This window comes from Odontomachus brunneus, unplaced genomic scaffold (assembly GCF_010583005.1).
Source record: "Odontomachus brunneus isolate Ranch 3 - 2012 unplaced genomic scaffold, Obru_v1 Obru_scaffold_196, whole genome shotgun sequence".
Taxonomy (NCBI): Eukaryota; Metazoa; Arthropoda; class Insecta; order Hymenoptera; family Formicidae; genus Odontomachus; species Odontomachus brunneus.
This window is the reverse complement of record NW_022639646.1, coordinates 80,893-100,711: the sequence shown is the minus strand read 5'-3', so window position 1 is coordinate 100,711 and position 19,819 is coordinate 80,893. Positions and strand designations below refer to the sequence as shown.

Here is a 19,819-nt window from a genome sequence, read left to right as displayed (position 1 = left end):
ACAATGGTTACATGTCCCATAAAATATAGTTGCTTCATTTAAAAATACGAAACGCAATTATGGATAATATATCAAGCATTAATATTTCTGTATCTGATCTCTCTAACGCAATACTTCAGACTAGTAGCACTTCTAATTCAATCTGTTGATATAACTGAGAAGAATAAGTTTATTTAACTAAAATAAAGATATCGCATGAAGTACTCCATGTTTGTAAACATAAATATGTATCTAAACTTTTAATCGCTTGACACAAAATTTTACTTATAACAATATCTCATTAGAAATTGTTACGTAACTATCATAGTACTATGTCACACAAGTTAACTTATTGCAGAAAAAATGGAAAGGGTGAGGACGCATGTGTAACGGATTAATGCAAATAAAATCATTTATCAATAACTGCAAGATCAGAATTCATTATATTCATGTTAAACTTATACTCAGCCAAGTGCATTCTTGCAAATTATTCAAAGATTCCACTTAGCCATCAATTGCGATCCGTTTAATTATTATAGTATTATCCGTTTAATTATTATATTATTATAGAATTTCCTAAAAGGATATATAGGAAGACAGAAACTGTTTCAATAAATACCGTAATAAAAATATCTATTTGGTAGAGAAAATAACACAATACACATTTACAAATAAAAAACGAAGTAGGGAGTTTCATAATATAAAATACGAAAGTGTACCACCAAGTGTACCATTATTTATTATTTATGACATAAATTAATATATTTTAAGTAATTATAATAACATCAAAGCAAATGTCTCTATTATTTTATTAAATATAACATCTACTATTAAATCGGATCTAATCTTATTTACAATAACAGATATTATACTAGATGCTAATACATAATACTGATGATTAGTATATTAATATTATACGTTCGATTACATAATTATTCGATACGTCTATAATTTATTTATCGACTCTAATATCTAGTCATAAAAACGAATTTCATTCTTTCCCAAACTTGCGGAAATAGTAGGAAATTTTCTCTAATTGTATCTTCCGTTGCTTAACGAAAATTTCAATTTCATTTTTCTCTTTCTCTGTTAAATATCGGGTTGATTTTGCAAATGCTGTCACCTGAAGAAAACAATTACAATTTGCATGAGTAATGTAAAATTGCAGTTGTGATTGGTATGGAAAAAAGTAATTATCTTAACAGCACAGATGTCCAGGGGACATCCAAAGTACAATCTGAGGAAGTCATGAGGATATTTTTTCGTCCTCAGAACGTGTTTAAGACATCCTCAAGAGATCTTATGCTGTCTGGGCAATATTAATCAGAGAATATATTAATAAAATAACCGACAGAAGTAACAATGAAATCAAGAAATTTTACCACGTCAAAATTATCCGCAGAATATAATTCCATAATAGTGACACCTAATACTGCAACTGGAGACTTACTACCCAAAATACTGTAAAAAAAGTATATAAAATTTATTAAAATCCTAAAATAGAACTCACTACTTCCATCATAAACTAAGTATACATATGAAAGAAATATTACGTCGACGGTAATTTATTATAATTCCTTAAGATATGCATTAGCACATCATTTTTCCTTGCATGTTTCTTTACAAAAGAACGATATGCTGCCATAATAATGTCATATGACATCTCTAGATCTGCACCATCGTGGTTTGATATCATTAATTCCTCATATTTTAAGTTCCATAAAAATTCCAAATAAGCAATGAGCACATGTTCATATTCAGCACATGTCAAATACGTTAAATGCTCTTGAGTATAGTTGCCAGAATTTTTATCTAAAAACTGACGCCAAACCTGTAAATCTGCTTCCATCAAACCTGCACAATATATCCATTCCTTCCACCACGGTCGTATTCTATGACATATATCAGAAACACCTCACTCAAAAATTCTTTATTCAAAAGCATGTTTTCTCCAAACTAATATCATGATATAGCATGCAAGATGCAGAAAAAAAATTGAAGGTATCGTTACTAATAAAGTGAGGTACACGCACTTAGAGGAATCTTCGAGGTAAAAAATCAGTATAATAGTGGCACTCTTCCTACATGATTTATGGCCGAATTTACAAGCCCACTTTAATCCTAATAACCTTAAAGATTTGATCATATCGTCTTCCTCAATATTTTCACTGTATCCAACCTTCTCAAGAAGACCATCCAAAATTTCTAACACATATGACTGCGTATATTAAAAAAAACATAAATTTTTAATTGATTGTCGTTCGTAATGACACAACATATTTAAATATATAGGATGCATACAGTGCAATTATTTTGTACTTATTACGTATTATATTTGGATAATATATTATATACCCAAACCACTCGAGAGACATTTTTAAATGAAAATGCATGTAATATACTGATTCATATATATATACGAAAGAATATTTTAAAACTTGCCTTGAATCGTTCACTTTCTGGTAATTCAAAGTACTTCGACATGTACATTAAAATATTAAACATAGGGTACCAGGCTACATAATGCAATTCCCTTTTTAAGTATCTAATCAGACGTACAAACACAGAGGAATGGAGTTTATTATTTATCACAAAATAATACGCATCATCAATTAATTGAGCGCGATTCAAAACATTAATTTGGGTATAATTATGAAAATTTAAGTAAGTACAGATTTTGTCCCAGTTTTGGTAATCGTAATTGACGCGATAATATCCTGCAATTAAAAAGAAAATTAGCTTCTCGTATTAAGCTATCATACTCTTTAGTCATATTTACTGAGGACTCGTTCGTTAGTTCTCATGTTTCTTTCTAGAGAGCATAATTAGAAAATTTCGAATCTTCACGGATATCATCAAATATAAAATGTTATTTAATTTAAAGTAAAGTAAGGACATGGATTTTCGGCGATAAATACTCACCCGTTTGATTCATATTAATTATCACGAAATCATTAATATCCAATTCACGGATATATATATCATATGAACAATCAAATAAAATCATTTTCGATCTAACATACATGGAAGTAAAATTTGACATCTTGAGATAAGTTATAGGTGTCTTCCACTTCGTTTTGTTGCAATTATATGCCGAAAGTATTGCTAACCCATAATAATCACAATCGACTTTCAACTCAGGAAAATGTCTTTTTGTCATCCATGTATCCATTATTTCAGTTATGTTGTACAGCAATTTCTCATTATTTGTTAAGGAACTTTGCACAATAGCCCAGAGACCACTCATAGAATCTGTGGTATTGTCGCTAAGCAAATAAAAACAGATTTTAGGAACAATTCGTGAATATTTATTAAGTTTGTCGGAAAAGAATGTGCCGTTTTGACGTTTAAAATGAAATAGTAAATTGAGATATTGAAACGTTTATTCAATTCATGATACCATCTCCATTTTAATCGATAATCTGCTGCCACCTTAGAAGTCATACCAATTCACCTCACATTATGACTGCTTCTGCCACCAACGTCGAATCTGTCGGAAAAACGGCACGAACTTTTGCAACAACCTAATACTAATTTAATCTTGAAGAAAGTGATTGCCATATTTTACGTCGGTTTCGTAAATTATAGTCCCAGCAGACATGATAAAGTTTTAATAACGGATTACAGACATCTTCAGTGTCAATTATACGTCATTAATAGAGTTAATGTCGTATTACAATTTAGGGTAAATATATCAAATAGTACATTTATGACGTTTGAAAGAAATCTTAAAATTCCGAAGAAGTCTTACAAAATTATTAGAAGGATATTGTGTAGCAATTTAAGACGTCTTAGAAACACTTTCAAAATGTCTTAAGCGAGATGTATTTAGACATATTTAGACTCGCGTGTTTTTGTGGAATATTAAAATATTAACCGGGATGTACTATTATCGTATTATATCATGCATCACTGACCATTCCTCCGCACATTTCCGAATACTTTCCTTGTAGACATATTCCGGTGCTTCAAGAGAATAAAACAACATGCGCATTATAGCAGCTCCTGTAATAATTTATAAGCACAACGGAATAAATTAACTTAATCGTAGAGTACTATACTTAGGTACAGTACTTTTAGGTGTAGCATATCTGTGCTATTATTGAAACGCGTACCGTCTCTACCTAATAAAAAATACGGCAGAATTGAAGTTGGAGAAGAATCTTCTTTCCAACACAAACTACTTGCTACGCAACCTTATCTATTTAGCACTATCTATTTAACATATGTAGCAAATACCATTAAAATCAGTTTTGATGTAAAAATTCCTCACATTAGCGCAACGATATATTTTTTATAATACATTATCCTATATTTATTCCGCAAAGTTACATACTTTACTTTTAACAAATAGTCATTGATTTAATTGATATAATATAGTGTTACAAGAAAAACCATAAATTTTTAAACAATTAGGTTTTCGTGATTTATGAATTTCAAGGCCTTTTTCAAAATTTACGTTTTTATAAAACTTCATTCATAAGCGTTTAAATAAAAAAAAATTTAAGTAATATCCACTTTTCAAAGAAATGTTTATAACTAAAAATAACTAAATGTATTACACAACCAATATGGTGAATCGCAATTGGAATGAAGTGTAGTGCACAGGAATTAATATGTACATTTACCATAAATTACGTAATGTTGAAGACTGTACGAAAAGATAGAAACAAGATATAATGTACTTAATTTTCAACACGCTTTCAACGTTACCAAATATTTCATCTCCTTATAAATGTCATAATTAAAATGTATTCTCATTCAAATTAAAAATAATTTTAAATGCAGCCATGTTTTTTCAGTGCTTACAATATATAGTATACAGAAAGTCATTTACATGACTTCATTACGTCCTACCTTTATTATAATACGGTCGAGAATAATGAATTGCATCAATTTCATCAATGGAATGCATGAACTTGTTCTGTGACACAGGTGCCATTTGGAAATCGACGTCATAGTTCAAAGCACCTTGCATAGTCTGAACAATGGAAAGGTCCATAATCGACGAGTCACGTTCGTACTACAAGTGAATGTTGTTGCGGTCGAGTTAATATAATATAGAAATAATAATGTAATATAGAAAAAACTGTACAACACAATTTTGCAATATAAAGGTGTGAAATGACTAACTTGCAGAAACTTAAAAGCATTTTGGCAAAGCTAAAACTATAGAATTACCTGGAAAATGGCAAAATAACTTAAGAAGGATGCAAGTATCTTAATTAGCCAAAAATAAGAAGGACATATTATTTGGACGAGGACTTCCCGCGCTAATGAATCGCCTATTATCTTGTAGATGTACATTTTACGACCAGGAAAATCTGTAGCATAATCGTACTTAAAGCTTTCTTCTCTGCAAAATAAACATAAAATTATTCAGTGAAATATATCTTTGCCATATATTCATAATTGTTTATTCTAGCGCAATTTCAGGAAGAAAACATCGTCGTACATTTCACATTTTCCAACAATTATTTGCCTCATTAAAAGGCATGTACTCGTTTTCTACACTGTCGATTAATATAATAACATCCTTTTTGAATAACAGAGGAATCATTACTCTAAAATACTTTACCTCAGAAACATTTATCAGATTACACAATAACGTTAACAACACACTGATTATGTACCTGTATATAATAACTCCTAAACTTCCTATAATCTGAGATGGAAAATTCGGAATTACGATGTGATCACTTTCAATAATTCTATAATAGACACCGAGGTAATTTTTGAAAAGTTCTTTTGTGTCCCGAATTTCCAACATAATGTTCGTATTTTTTACTATATTCCGTTGATACCAATACAAATCATCGCCCAAATTACTATGAGTCATGTCATCAACCATTATGATTGCCACTTGACTTGAAGCTATAGGTTTGCTGATATGGAAATACGTTAATGAGGTATCATCTGATTTGTTTATCAGCTTTTCTACTGGCATATTCGATATAACTTTGTATTGCTCAGGATGCTCGATAATAATCTCATAATACATGTGTATTTCTGGTTCGTCCCAACATGGAAATAATGTTCGAGCACGATTTGATGTCGACAATATTCCAAGAAACCACCTAACGCAAAGCAATACATCAGCGATGATAAATCAATTTCTGTTTTAGCATAAAAATTTATCAATTATTATCTATATATGATGTTAATTGTGATTAAATTAATAGTTATTCCTGAATCTTGGAATAATATTTATGTAAAATTACGCACCGTTCATGTTAATAGTAATAAACATTTTTTAATAATTATATAGTTTATGCAGAGATTCTCTTTCGTCGTTTAAATCATTTGGTTAGGATTAATGCACAAATTGTAATATTTACCGAACGATAGAATTTAAATCTCTTTATAAAAGTTAAATTTAAGGACAAAAGTTATATGACTATTTTGTGCCCGAAGTTCATTACTTTATATAAATTAAGAAAAAAGTATGTTTCTCTTAACGAAAGACAATTATACTTGCAGTTACATTTATATTTAATTTTGCGGAGGATAGAAAATTTCCTTTAAAATCAAGCGGCACAAGTGCGGCACGACACTAAGATATAACTGACAAGCATAATTTAGTTTGATATGAAAAACAGCAGGTAATGTCACAGCACTATAAATAGCTTATCCGAAGTTTTAACGTCAAAAAAATTTTGATTAATATATCTTACCAAATAAAGCTAAAAGAAAAAGCATTTTTCTGATATATTTACTAAAAGTTTTTCAATCCTGATACAAAGTTTTACATCAATACTCTCTTGAAATATTTTATTTGAAATTTTTAACAATCTATTGAAATTGTTAAACTTTGTATTTTTAACATTGTAAATAAAAGAAAGAACTAATAAAAATGTAAGCATTTGTGTATACATATGTGTGTAGGTGAGTGTAATAATTATTAGGTTAGTCTAATAATTATGTAAGGAATTTGTATTTTTAATAATTTTATTATATATTATTATATATTAGTTTTGATTATAATATTACTATGCAAATATTCCTTATTGAACCTAAATTTTGACAGTTTTGTGTGTTACTAACTTTTTCGTATCTAGACTGTTCTGCAACCTACTATATGAAACTTTAATACTGTAAATTCTAAATTATAATAAAAACCTTGTAGAACATAATGATGATAATATTGTAAAATATAGTACATCTAACATATTTTTTCTTGTAACTAGGTGTGCATACATCACATTAAAAAGCTCATTTACCTTTTAGTTGCCTCAGTTTCTGTATATCTTATATACTGATATCTGATAATGTTTTCATTCTTATTGTATATACCGTAAAAATGTATATGTAACTCGTATAATCCAGGAGATATTAAATCATCATATAATATGTCGAACCGCTGTGTTTTAGTACAAACTCGATAAGATGCATAACGAGTACTCGGATTTAAAGCTTCAGTTATCGACTTCAACGATATGCTTGATGTATATATATACGGTCCAAAACAATGCAGACTTAATCTTTTGGTTGGTTTGTGAATTTTGATCACGATGTCGGATTCCCCATTGTAATTTTCAGATTCCATATTTAATTTGAGAAAAAGTTTATAATGTATTGGTTCTATTATTGCAATCGATAAACGTTCATCAGACGTAGCGTTTTCACAATTTCCATGGTCCACATCTGTTTTGATAGCCATAGCGATGTTAAGTACCAAAGCAGTATACAATATTTGTTTGAAGCATATCGTACACATTTTCATTTGGAATATATCTGTCAAAGTAATTTACATGCTAGATAAGGAAACGATATAGAGATAAGTACAAATTAAGAAAATAATTATACAGTTTTTCTTTTCCATTGTGGCGGAAAGGAGAAAAGAAAAAGATGTAGTACCATAACTAGTATCCATATATAGTACCATATATAGAATCTTTTAGAAAAACAGCATAATATGTTTATATGTCAGAATATATGTATACATTTATCAGCAAGCCAAGGCAGAAATTTCCTTTTATTCTCATATTATTCACATATAAAAAAAGAGATCGAAACATTATCAACAGTTATATGTTCTCTATGGAGAATAACATCTTTCAGGGAAGGAAGAGGAATCTAAAGTTTTATACATAATTCTACATAATAATATTTATTTCGCTATATAATCATCACATATAGGTTGCATATTTTTTCGACTAAAAAAAACTTTTCTCTAATAATATAAATTTTATAAAAATAAAGAGTATAATAAGCGATTATAACCAACATATAGCATGCAGGAGTTTGCTACGCGGAGAGACTAAACACATGGAACTCAATAAAATGTAACGCAAATACGCCTTAAATAGTTAGAACTGCAGAACATATAAACACAAATTTCGTTTTAGAATATTTTGAAAATACAGGATATATTGTAGGCAACATAATATATATTGTATACCCCGAAAAAGAAAGAGAAACTAAAGAATTGTATAATTGTATACGTAATGCAAAGTAGACCGCTAGAAACAGAATATTATAAAACTAAAATATATGAGTGTATACACTGAAGAAAATCTGTAATGCATACTTAAAGTTTAAGAAAAAATGTTATTCAGATTTTCTTACTTGGATAATATACTGTGGACAATCTTCCACGTATTTGCGGTTGTTCACTCTTAATTTTTCGACGTATCATTTCTGACTCATGGTAACTCTAGTATTTGTTGTTATATATATTGTCGTTATATGTGAGAAGTATTAGCTAACCAATTGAAACTCAGTAAATGAATAATTGAAACTCATGTAAATATGTTTATGATTAGCTACAGATATAGATATAAACACTCCTTCCGTCAAACGTTACATTTTGATTCAAAATTATAACTTTCAGTTACGCGAAGCTGCGCAAGCGCGCATAAATGTACATATCTATTGAAAAATATGTGCTTATATTTCCTTAAAATTTCTACAAATATCTACGTCTTACGCAAAAAAATGTTTAAATTTTTTATACAAATTATAATATATGGTAAATCTTTGTCTTTACTTTTATCTCAATCGTTTAAAACAAAATTTTATTTATAACAAAATCTTACTAGAAATTGTAACGTGACTAAAATAGTAATATATCACACAAATGAACTGTTATTGGAGAAAAATTGGAGAGGTTGAATACGTATGAGTAGCTGATTAATATAATTAAAATCATTTATCAATAACTGCAAGAACAGAATTCATTCAATTCATGTTAAACTTATACTCAGCCAAGTGCGTTCTTGCAAATTATTCAAAGATTTCACTTAGCCATCAATTGCCATCTGTTTCATTATTATAATATTATTCGTTTAATTATTATATTATTATAGAATTTCATAAAAAGATAAGTAAGAAAAGGATATGTAGGAAACAAAAACTGTTTCAATATATACCGTAATAAAAACATCTATTTTATAGAAAAAATAATACAATACATATTTACAAGTAGAAAACAGAAAAACGGAGTTTCGTAATATACAATATCAAAGTGTATCATCAAGTAATTATTTACTACTTATGACACAAATTAGTATATTTTGAATAATTATAATAATATCAAAGCGAATATCCCTATTATTTTATTAAATATAACATCTACTATTAAATCAGATCTAATATTGTTTATAATAACAGATATTATTCTAGATGCTAATACATAATAGTGATGATTAATATATTAATATTATACGTTCAATTACGTAATTATTCGACACGTCTTTAGTTTATTTGTCGACTCTAATATCTAATCATAGAAACGAATTTAATTATCTCCTAAAAATTGCGGAAATAGTGGGATAATTTCTGTAATTGTATCTTCCGTTGTTTAACGAAAATTAAAATTTCATTTTTCTCTTTCTCTGTTAAATATCGGGTTGATTTTACAAATGTTGACACCTGAAGAAAACAATTTCAAGTTACATGAATAATGTAAAATTGCAGTTGTAATTGGTATAGAAATGGGTAATCATCTTAACAGCACAGATGTCCAGGAGACATCCAAAATACAATCTGAGGAAGACATGAGGATATTTCTTCGTCCTCAGAACGTGTTTAAGACGTCCTCAAGAGATCTTATGCTGTCTGGGCAGTATTAATCAGAGAATATATTAATAAAATACCCGAAAAAAGTAACAATGAAATTGAGAAATTTTACCTCGTCAAAATTATCCTCAGAATATAATTCCATAATAGTGACACCTATTACTGCAACTGGAGACTTACTACCCAAAATGCTGTAAAAAATGTAAATAAAATTTATTAAAATCCTAAAATAAGACTAACTACTTCCATCATAAACTAAGTATACATATAAAAGAAATATTACGTCGATGATAAATTGTTATAATTCTCTAAGATATGTATCAATACAGGCATCTTTCGTGCGTGTTTCTTTACAAAAGAACGATATGCTGCCATAATAATCTCATATGAAATCTCTGCATCTGTATCGTCGTGATATGGTACAATTAATTCTTTATATTTTAATTTCCATAAAAATTCCAAATAAGCAAGGAGTGCATGTTCATTTTCAGTACATGCCAAATACGTTAAATGCTCTTGAGTATAGTTGCCAGAATTTTTATCTAAAAACTGATGCCAAACTAGCAGATCTGCTCCCTTCATACCTGCACAATATACCAATTCCTTCCACCATGGTAGAATTCTATGACATATATCAGAAACATCTCACAAAAATTCTTTATTCAAAAGCATGTTTTCTCCAAACTAATATTATGATATAGCATGCAAAATGCAGAAAGAAAATAATTAATGTTATCGTTAGTAATAAAAAAAGGTACACGCACTTAGAGGAATCTTTGACGACAGAATTCAGTACAGTAGGGGCATTTTTTCTGCATAATGCGTGGTCGAATTTACAAGCCCACTTTATTCCTAATAATCTTAAAGCTTTAGTCATATCGTCTTCCTCAATATATTCACTGTATCCAATCTTCGCAAGAAGACTATCCAAAATTTCAAACATATATGACTGCGTATATTAAAAAAACATTAATTTTTAATTGTTTGTCGTTCGTAATGACGCATCATATATAAATGTATTGAATGCATACAGTGAAATTATTTTGTACTTATTATGTATTATATTTGGATAACATATTATATACCCAAATCACTCGAGAGACATTTTCAAATGAAAAAGCATGTAAGATACTGATTCATTTATATATACGAAAGAATATTTTACAACTTGCCTTGAATAGGTTACTTTCTGGAAATTCAAAGAACTTCGACATGTATATTAAAATATTGAACATAGGGTACCAGGCTACATAATGCTTTTCCCTTCTTAAGTATCTAAACAGACGTATGAACACAGAGATTTGGAGTTTATTATTTATCACAAAATAATATGCATCATCAATTAATTGAGCGCGATTCAAAACATTAATTTGGGTATAATTATGAAAATTTAAGTAAGTACAGATTTTGTCCCAGTTTCGGTCATCGTAATTGACGCGATAATATCCTGCAATTAAAGAGAAAATTAGCTTCTCCTATTAAGCTATTATATCATATTCTTTAGTCATATTTACTGAAAACTCATTCGTTAGTTCTCATGTCTCTTTCTAGAGAGCATAATAAGAAAGATTCGAATTTTCACGGATATCATCAAATATAAAATGTTACTTAACTTAAAGTAAACGTAAAGACATGGATATTCGGCGATAAATACTCACCAGTATATTTCATATTGACTATTATGAAATCATTATTATCCAATTTACTGATATATATATCATATGAACAATCAAATAAAATTTTCGATGTAACATTCATGGAAGTAAAATGTGATATCTTGAGATAAGTTATAGGTGTCTTCCAATTCGTTTCGTTGAAATTATATGCCGAAAGTGTTGCTAACCCACTATTATAATCACGATCGACTTTCAACTCAGGAAAATGCCTTTTTGTCATCCATGTATCCATTATTTCAGTTATGTTGTAGAGCAATTTTTCATTATTTGTTAAGGAACTTTGCACAATAGCCCAGAAACCATTGATAGGGTCTGAAGTATCCTCACTAAGCAAATAAAAATATATTTTAGTGACAATTCGTGAATTTTGTATTAAATTGTCAGAAAAGTTCGTGCCGTTTTGAAGTTAAAAATAAAACAGTAAATTGAGATATTGAAACGTTTATTCAATCCATGATATAATCTCCATTTTCATCGATAATCTGCTGCCATTAAAAGTCATACCAATTCAACTTACATTATGACTGTTTCTGCCATCAAAGGTATCTGTCGGAAAAACGACACGAACTTTTCCGACAACCTAATTCTAATTTAAATCTTGAAAAAAATTACTGTCTTATTTCACGTCGATTTCGTAAATTATAATCCCAGCAGACATGATAACGTTTTAATAACGGATTACAGACATCTTCAGCGTCAATTATACGTCATTAATAGAGTCGTATTATAGAATGTCGTATTACAATTTATGGTAAATATATCAAATGATACATTTATAACGTTTGAAAGAAATCTTAAAGTTCCGAAGAAGTCTTACAAAATTATTGGAAGGATATTGTATTGTAATTTAAGATATCTCAGACATTGTTTCAAAATATCATAAATATTATATCTGAGACATTGTCTCAGAGTCATTGTTTCAAAATATCTTAAGCAAGATGTATTTAAGACATATTTAGACTCGCGAATTTCGTGGAATATTAAAATGTTAATCAGGATGCACTATTATCACATTATATTATACATCACTTACCATTCCTCCGAACATTTCCGAATACTTTCCTTGTAGACATATTCCGGCACTTCAAGAGAATAAAACAACATGCGCATTATAGCAGCTCCTGCAATAATTTATAAGCACAACGGATAAATTAACTTAATTGTAGAGTTCTATACTTAGGTGTAGCACTTTTGGGTGTAGCATATCTAGGTTATTATTGAAACGGCTACAGTCTCTATATAATAAAAAATACGGCAGAATTGAGGTTGGAGAAAAAGCTTCTTTCCAACACAAACTGCTTGCTAAGCAGCCCAATCTGTTTAACATATGTTTAGCTCTATCTGTTTAACATATACAGGAAATATCATTAAAATCAAGTTTAAAATTCTTTATATTAAAACAACGATATAATTTTTATAATAAATTATCCTATTTTTTCAGAAAAGTTACATACTTCACTTTAAAGAAATAGTCATTGTTTTAATTGATATAATACAGTATTACAAGAGAAACCATAAATTTTTAAACAATTAGCTTATCGTGATTTACGAAATTTTAAGGCTCTTTTCAAAATTTATGTTTTCATTAACATTTCAGTCATAAACGTTCAAACAAAAAAACATTTCAGTAATATCCACTTTTCAAAGAAATGTTTCTAATTAAAAATAACTAGATACATTACAGAGCCAATATAGTGAATTGTATTTGGAAAATATATTGAACGGGAATTAATATATATATATGCTATAAATTACGTAATGTCGAAGACTGTAGGAAAAGATAAAAACAAGATGATTTACTTAATTTTAAACATGCTTTCAACATTACCAAATATTTCATCACCTTATAAATTCCATATTTACAATGTACTCTCATGCAAATTGAAAATAAGTTTAACTACGGTCAGGCTTTCACTGTTTTCAATATGTAGTTTACAAAAGATCATTTATGTATATTTATTACACCCTACCTTTATTATAGTACGGTCGAGAATAATGAATTGCATCAATTTCATCAATGGGATGCTCGAACGTGTTCTGTGACACAGGTGCCATTTGGAAATCGACGTCGTAGTACAAAGCACCCTGCATAGTCTGAACGATGGAAAGGTCCATAATTGACGAGTCACGTTCGTACTACAAGTGAATGTTGTTGCGGTCGAATTAGTATAATATATGTATAATATATGTATAATATATATTAGTATAACACTGTACAACAAAAATTTTACAATATAAAGGTGTTAAATGACTAATTTACAGAAACTTAAATACATTCTGGCAACGCTAAGAATGTAGAATTACCTGGAAAATGGCAAAATAACTTAAGAAAGATGCAAGTATCTTAATTAGCCAAAAATAAGAAGGGCACATTATTTGGACGAGGACTTCCCGCGCTAATGAATCGCCTACTATCTTGTAGATATTCATTTTACGACCAGGAAAATCTGTAGCATTATCATACTTAAAGCTTTCTTCCCTGCAAAATAAACATAACATTATTCGGTGAAATATATCCTTGCCATCATATATTCATAAATGTTTATTCTAGCGCAATTTCAGAAAGGAAATATCTTCATAAATTTCACAGTTTCCAAACATTATATGCTTTATTAAAAGGTGTATACCTTAAAAGGTATACCCTTAAGGTGTATACCTTTAAAGGTGTAAGGTTATACTTGTTTTCTACGCTGTCGATTAATATTATAATATCCTTTTTGAATAACAGAACAATCATTACTCTAAAATGTTTTATCTCAGAAGCATTCATCAGATTACACAATAACATTAGCAACACACTGATTATATACCTATATATAATAACTCCTAAACTTTCTATAATCTGGTATGGAAGATTTGGAATCACGATGTAATCAGTTTCCATAATTCTATGATTGACTCCGAGATAAGTTTTGAAAAGTTCTTTCGTGTTCCAAATTTCCGACGAAATGCTCGTATTTTTCACTATATTCCGTTGATACCAATACAAATCATCGCCCAAATTAATATGAGTCATGTTATCAACCATTATGATTGCCACTTGACTTGAAGCTATAGGTTTGCTAATATGGAAATACGTTAATGAGGTATCATCTGATTTGTTTAACAGCCTTTGTACTGGCATATTCGATATAACATTGTACTGCTCAGGATGCTCGATAATAATCTCATAATTCATATGTATTTCCGGCTCGTCCCAACATGGAAATAATGTTCGAGCACGATTTGATGTTGACAATATTCCAAGAAACCACCTAACGCAAAGCAATACTTCAGCAATAATAAATCAATTGCAGTTTTTGCATAAAAATTCATCAATTAGTTATCTATATATTGTGTTAATTGTTAATAAATTAGAAGTTATGCCTAAATTTTGGAATAATATTAATGTAAAATGACGCACCGTTCATGTTAATAGTAATTAACATTTTTTAATAATTATATAGTTTATGCAACGATTGTATTTCATCGTTTAAATCATTTGGTCCGGAGCAATACACAAATTGTAATATTTTCCGAACGATAGAATTTAAATCTCTTTAAAAAAGTAAAAAATAAAGACAAAAATAATATGACTGCTTTGTGCCCGAATTTCATTACTTTATATAAATTAAGAAGAAAGTATGTTTCTCCTAACGAAAGACAATTACACTTGCAGTTACATTTATATTTAATTTTGCGGAGGGTAGAAAGTTTCCTTTAAAATCAGCGGCACAAGAGCGGCACGACACTAAGATATAACTGTCAGGTTGAACTTAATTTAGTTTGATATGAAAAACAGCAGGAAATATCATAGCACTATAAATAGCTTATCCGAAGTTTTTACGTCAAAAAAATTTTGATTAAAATATCTTGTCTGAATAAAGCCATAAGCAAAAGCATTTTTCTTATATATTTACTAAAAGTTTTTCAATCCTGATACAAAGTTTTACATCAATACTCTCTTGAAACATTTTATTTGAAATTTATTAACAATCTATTCAAATTGTTAAACTTTGTATTTTTAACATTGTAAATAAAAGAAAGAAATAATTAAAATTACTTGAAGGCTTTTATCAATTTCCTTCCTGCTTTTGGTAATGTAATAAGGATTTTCTGTGTTTTTTCCTGTTATGTATTTTGTGCGTTTTTATAATAATTTTGGTCAGAATTTTTAATATATTTTTATCACATATGTTGTAATTAAATTTTCAGCTCCTTTACCTTCTAGATGCCTGCGTTTCTGTATATCTCATATATTTATATCTGATAATGTTTTCATTCTTATTGGATATACCGTAAAAATGTATATGTAGCTCGTATAATCCAGGAAATATTATATCATGATATAATATGTCGAAACGTTGTGTTTTAGTACAAACACGATAAGATGCATGATGAGAATATTCTATACTCTGATTTAAAGTTTCAGTTATCGACTTCAACGATATGCTTGATGTATATATATACGGTCCAAAACAATGCAGACTTAATCTATTGATTGGTTTGTGAATGTTGATCACGATGTCGGATTCCCCGTTGTAATGTTCAGAATCCATACTTAATTTGAGATAAAGTTTATAATGTATTGGCTCTATTATTGAAATTGATAAACGTTCATCAGACGTAGCGTTTTCACAATTTCCGTGGTCGACATCTGTTTTGATGGCCATAGCGATGTTAAGCATCAAAGCAGTATACAATATTTGTTTGAAGCATATCGTACACATTATCGTTTGAAATATATCTGTCAAAGTAATTTACTTGCTAGATAAAGAAACGATATAAAGATAAGTTCTAATTAAGGAAGTAATTATACAATTTTTCTTTTCCATTATGGTGCAAAGGAGAAGAGAAATAGAAAGATATAGTACCATATCTTTTACAGAAATAGCATAATATGTTTATAGTCAGAGGTACGTACACATTTATTAACAAGCCAAGGCAGAACTTTCCTTTTATTTTCATATTATTGACATATAAGAAAAGAGATTGTAACAATATCAATCAACAAGATCGGGAGATATCAACAATATCAGTTATATGTGTTCTATGGAGGATATCATCTTTCAGGGAAAAGAGAGGAATCTAAAGTTCTACATAAATTCTACATAATAATATTCATTTCGCTATATAACCATCACGTATATATATGAGTTGCATATTTTTTAAACTAAAAAGAACTTTTTTTTAATAATATAAAGTTTATAAAAATAAAGAGAATACTAAGCGATTATAACAGATATATAGCATGCAGGACTTTATTACGCGGAGAGACTAAACACATGGAACTCAATAAAATGTAACACAACAGCGCCTCAAATAGTTAGAACTGCAGAACGTATAAACACAAATTTTGTTTTAGAATATTCTGAAAATGCATGATATATTGTAAGCAACGTAATTAATTATATACCCCGAAAAACAGAGAGAAATTAAAGGGTTGTACAATTGTTTACAAAATGCAAAGTGACCCAATACTTAATGCATACTTAAAGTCTAAGAGAAAATGTTATTCAGATTTTCTTACTTGGATAATATACTGTGGACAATCTTCTATGTATTTGCGGTTGCTCACTCTTAGTCTTTCGACGTATCATTTCTGACTCTTGGTAACTCTAGTATATGTTGTTATATATATTGTCGTTATATATAAGAAGTATTAGCTAACCAATTGTAACTCAGTAAACGAATAATTGAAACTCATATAAATGTGTTTATGATTAGCTACAGATATAGATATAAACACTCCTGCCGACAAACGTTATATTTTGATTCAAAATTATAACTTTCAGTAGTTACGCGACCTGCGCAAGCGTACATATATGTACATATCTATTGAAAAACATGTAGTAAATATGCTTATATTTCTTTAAAATTTCTACAAAAATTCTACGTCTTACTCAGAAAAATACTTAAATTCTTATAAATTAATAGGAAATATAGGGGTTAATATAGGTTTTACCCTATATTTAGAATATAGGGTAAAACTTTATTTTTACACAGTTTGCTCCAAATGGCTTCCAACTGACGTTGATGTTGACCTTGATCCTCAAGAAGGTCAGGACTATTGCTCTTTCACTGCTCTCGTTGTTCATTGTAAAGTTCTTCACAAAAGAAGATAATTATTTACATTAGAGAAACCTCTTCCGATGAGGCTCCTTGACATATAGTATCAATCCAGACAGCATAAGATTTCGTGAGGACGTCCTTAGGACGTCCTTAGGACGTCTTGAGGAATAATTCTTTTAAAGATTTTATATCTTCTTTACTTTGATTTATTGTGATTAATTTGTAAATTCTTTTAGTTACTATATTTCTTTTGGACACAACACAATATTATATATGTTTTGATTCGAATAATATTTTCAATATTATTCCAAAGGAAGTCAGAGGAAGACAAAATGTGTGTATATGTATACGTGGTTTAGTTTTATTTATACACAGTTAACTGGGAAACAGTTCAGACATAATAAAGTTGGGAGCTTACAAAATTGCCAAATTAAGAGACCCTACACTTTGAAAGGCTTACTAAATTATGTTACCAATAATATTATAAATTATATTATGTATTATATTATCATAAATTATTATACATTTTTATAATATTTAATTATAACCAATATTTAATATTTTTTATGTTATTTTTAATAAAATTGTTACGTATGTCTGTCGTTAATAATTTAAAATTTTGGTGACTTGCCAACTTTCATATGTTTAATCATTTTGCAAACTACATAGTAAAAATTTCGTGACCCATAAAAATTATAATATTATAAGTTACAGGATATGCGAAGAAATTTGTTTTACAAAATATTAGTACATGTACTATAATACAAAATTCAATTATTTAATTCTAGTTTCCCTAGTGTCTGCATTCGTTACATATTGATATTTAATAATGTTTTTATTTATTTCGGATACTCCTCATAATTCTATACGTAGCTTATATAAAACAGAAATTATTGTCTCTCCAAAAATCATGCCGAGAACCTATGTTTTTGTACCAAAATGATAAGATGATGCAATATATCTACTCTGATTTGTTACATAATATAACAGATGTAACGATATGATTGATGTATTTATATATCGTCCAAAACAATGCAAGCTTAATTTCTCAATTTCTTCGTGAAGGTAAACCATAATATCAGATTCGCTGTCAAATGGTTGGGATTCCAAATGCGTTGGATGTAAGGTCAACTTAAATTTATAATGTATTAGCTTTATTATCCTAACCGATAAATTCTCATTAGTGAAGTGTCTTCACAATTTCCATTATCCGATTCGGTTAAAATGCACATAAATAACATAGCCATAGCGATGTTAAATGTCAAAGCAGAATACAATATTTGCTTTAAACGTACCATATCCATTATCGTTTCAAACATATCTGCCAAATATAATTTACAAAACACACGCAACACTCAAGAAAATCATAACCTAAATTAAACTTTTCAGTTAAATCGAAAAAAAAGAAATAAAGAGAAGATTTACAATATATTTAATAAATATACAAGTTGTGTGATAGCATCCGTACCAACATTATTATATCGTTAAAATGGATCAAGATAAGTAATAGGATCGATACGTTTTCGAAACAACTACGTAAAATTTGGAATACTAACGCTCCTGAGCATTCAGCCGAGAACTCCACGTTGATAATAACATTGATAGCCATATAATAGTTAAGGACATTGGTACATCTTGCGTCAGACACTCCATATACGTATGCGTGCATGAACATATGTGGGTCGATAAATTTTGATAAAACGAGAATAATTACATTTTGACATTACTGGAATATATGTAAAGAAATCAAAACAATAATGATGGTTACATGTCCTGTAAAATATATTTGCTTCATTGAAATATACGAGTTGCAATTACGGATATAACGTCAAGTAATAATATTTCAGTACTATATCTTTCTAACGCAATACTTCAGACTAATTCCAATTCCAATTCAGTCTGCTGATATACCGGAGGAAAACAAGTTTATCTAACTAAAATAAAGATATCGCATTTAAGTATGTAAACATAAATATGTATCTAAACTTTCAATCGCTTGCCCTAAATTTTATTTATAACAATATCTGACTAGAATTTGTAACGTAAGTGTCATAGTAATATATCACACAAGTGAACTTATTGTAAAAAAAATG

General features: G+C 28.9%; 1 protein-coding gene across 1 annotated transcript in view; it reads right to left on the bottom strand.

The window, feature by feature from the left end:
- Positions 1-687: 687 nt before the first annotated feature.
- Positions 688-19,819, bottom strand: part of LOC116851946 — a 26,587-nt gene continuing 7,455 nt past the window's right edge. Inside the window, exons 6-23 of the mRNA XM_032831879.1 lie at positions 12,709-12,796; positions 11,658-12,001; positions 11,172-11,446; positions 10,764-10,948; positions 10,283-10,621; positions 10,112-10,190; positions 9,732-9,852; positions 7,200-7,713; positions 5,613-6,056; positions 5,161-5,335; positions 4,837-5,002; positions 3,897-3,984; positions 2,902-3,245; positions 2,422-2,696; positions 2,013-2,197; positions 1,533-1,871; positions 1,362-1,440; positions 688-1,102 (exon numbers count right to left, since the gene is read on the bottom strand). Of these exons, the coding sequence (XP_032687770.1) occupies positions 971-1,102; positions 1,362-1,440; positions 1,533-1,871; positions 2,013-2,197; positions 2,422-2,696; positions 2,902-3,245; positions 3,897-3,984; positions 4,837-5,002; positions 5,161-5,335; positions 5,613-6,056; positions 7,200-7,713; positions 9,732-9,852; positions 10,112-10,190; positions 10,283-10,621; positions 10,764-10,948; positions 11,172-11,446; positions 11,658-12,001; positions 12,709-12,796 (4,172 nt within the window). The 3' untranslated portion in view covers positions 688-970. The remainder of the gene's footprint in view (positions 1,103-1,361; positions 1,441-1,532; positions 1,872-2,012; positions 2,198-2,421; positions 2,697-2,901; positions 3,246-3,896; positions 3,985-4,836; positions 5,003-5,160; positions 5,336-5,612; positions 6,057-7,199; positions 7,714-9,731; positions 9,853-10,111; positions 10,191-10,282; positions 10,622-10,763; positions 10,949-11,171; positions 11,447-11,657; positions 12,002-12,708; positions 12,797-19,819) is intronic.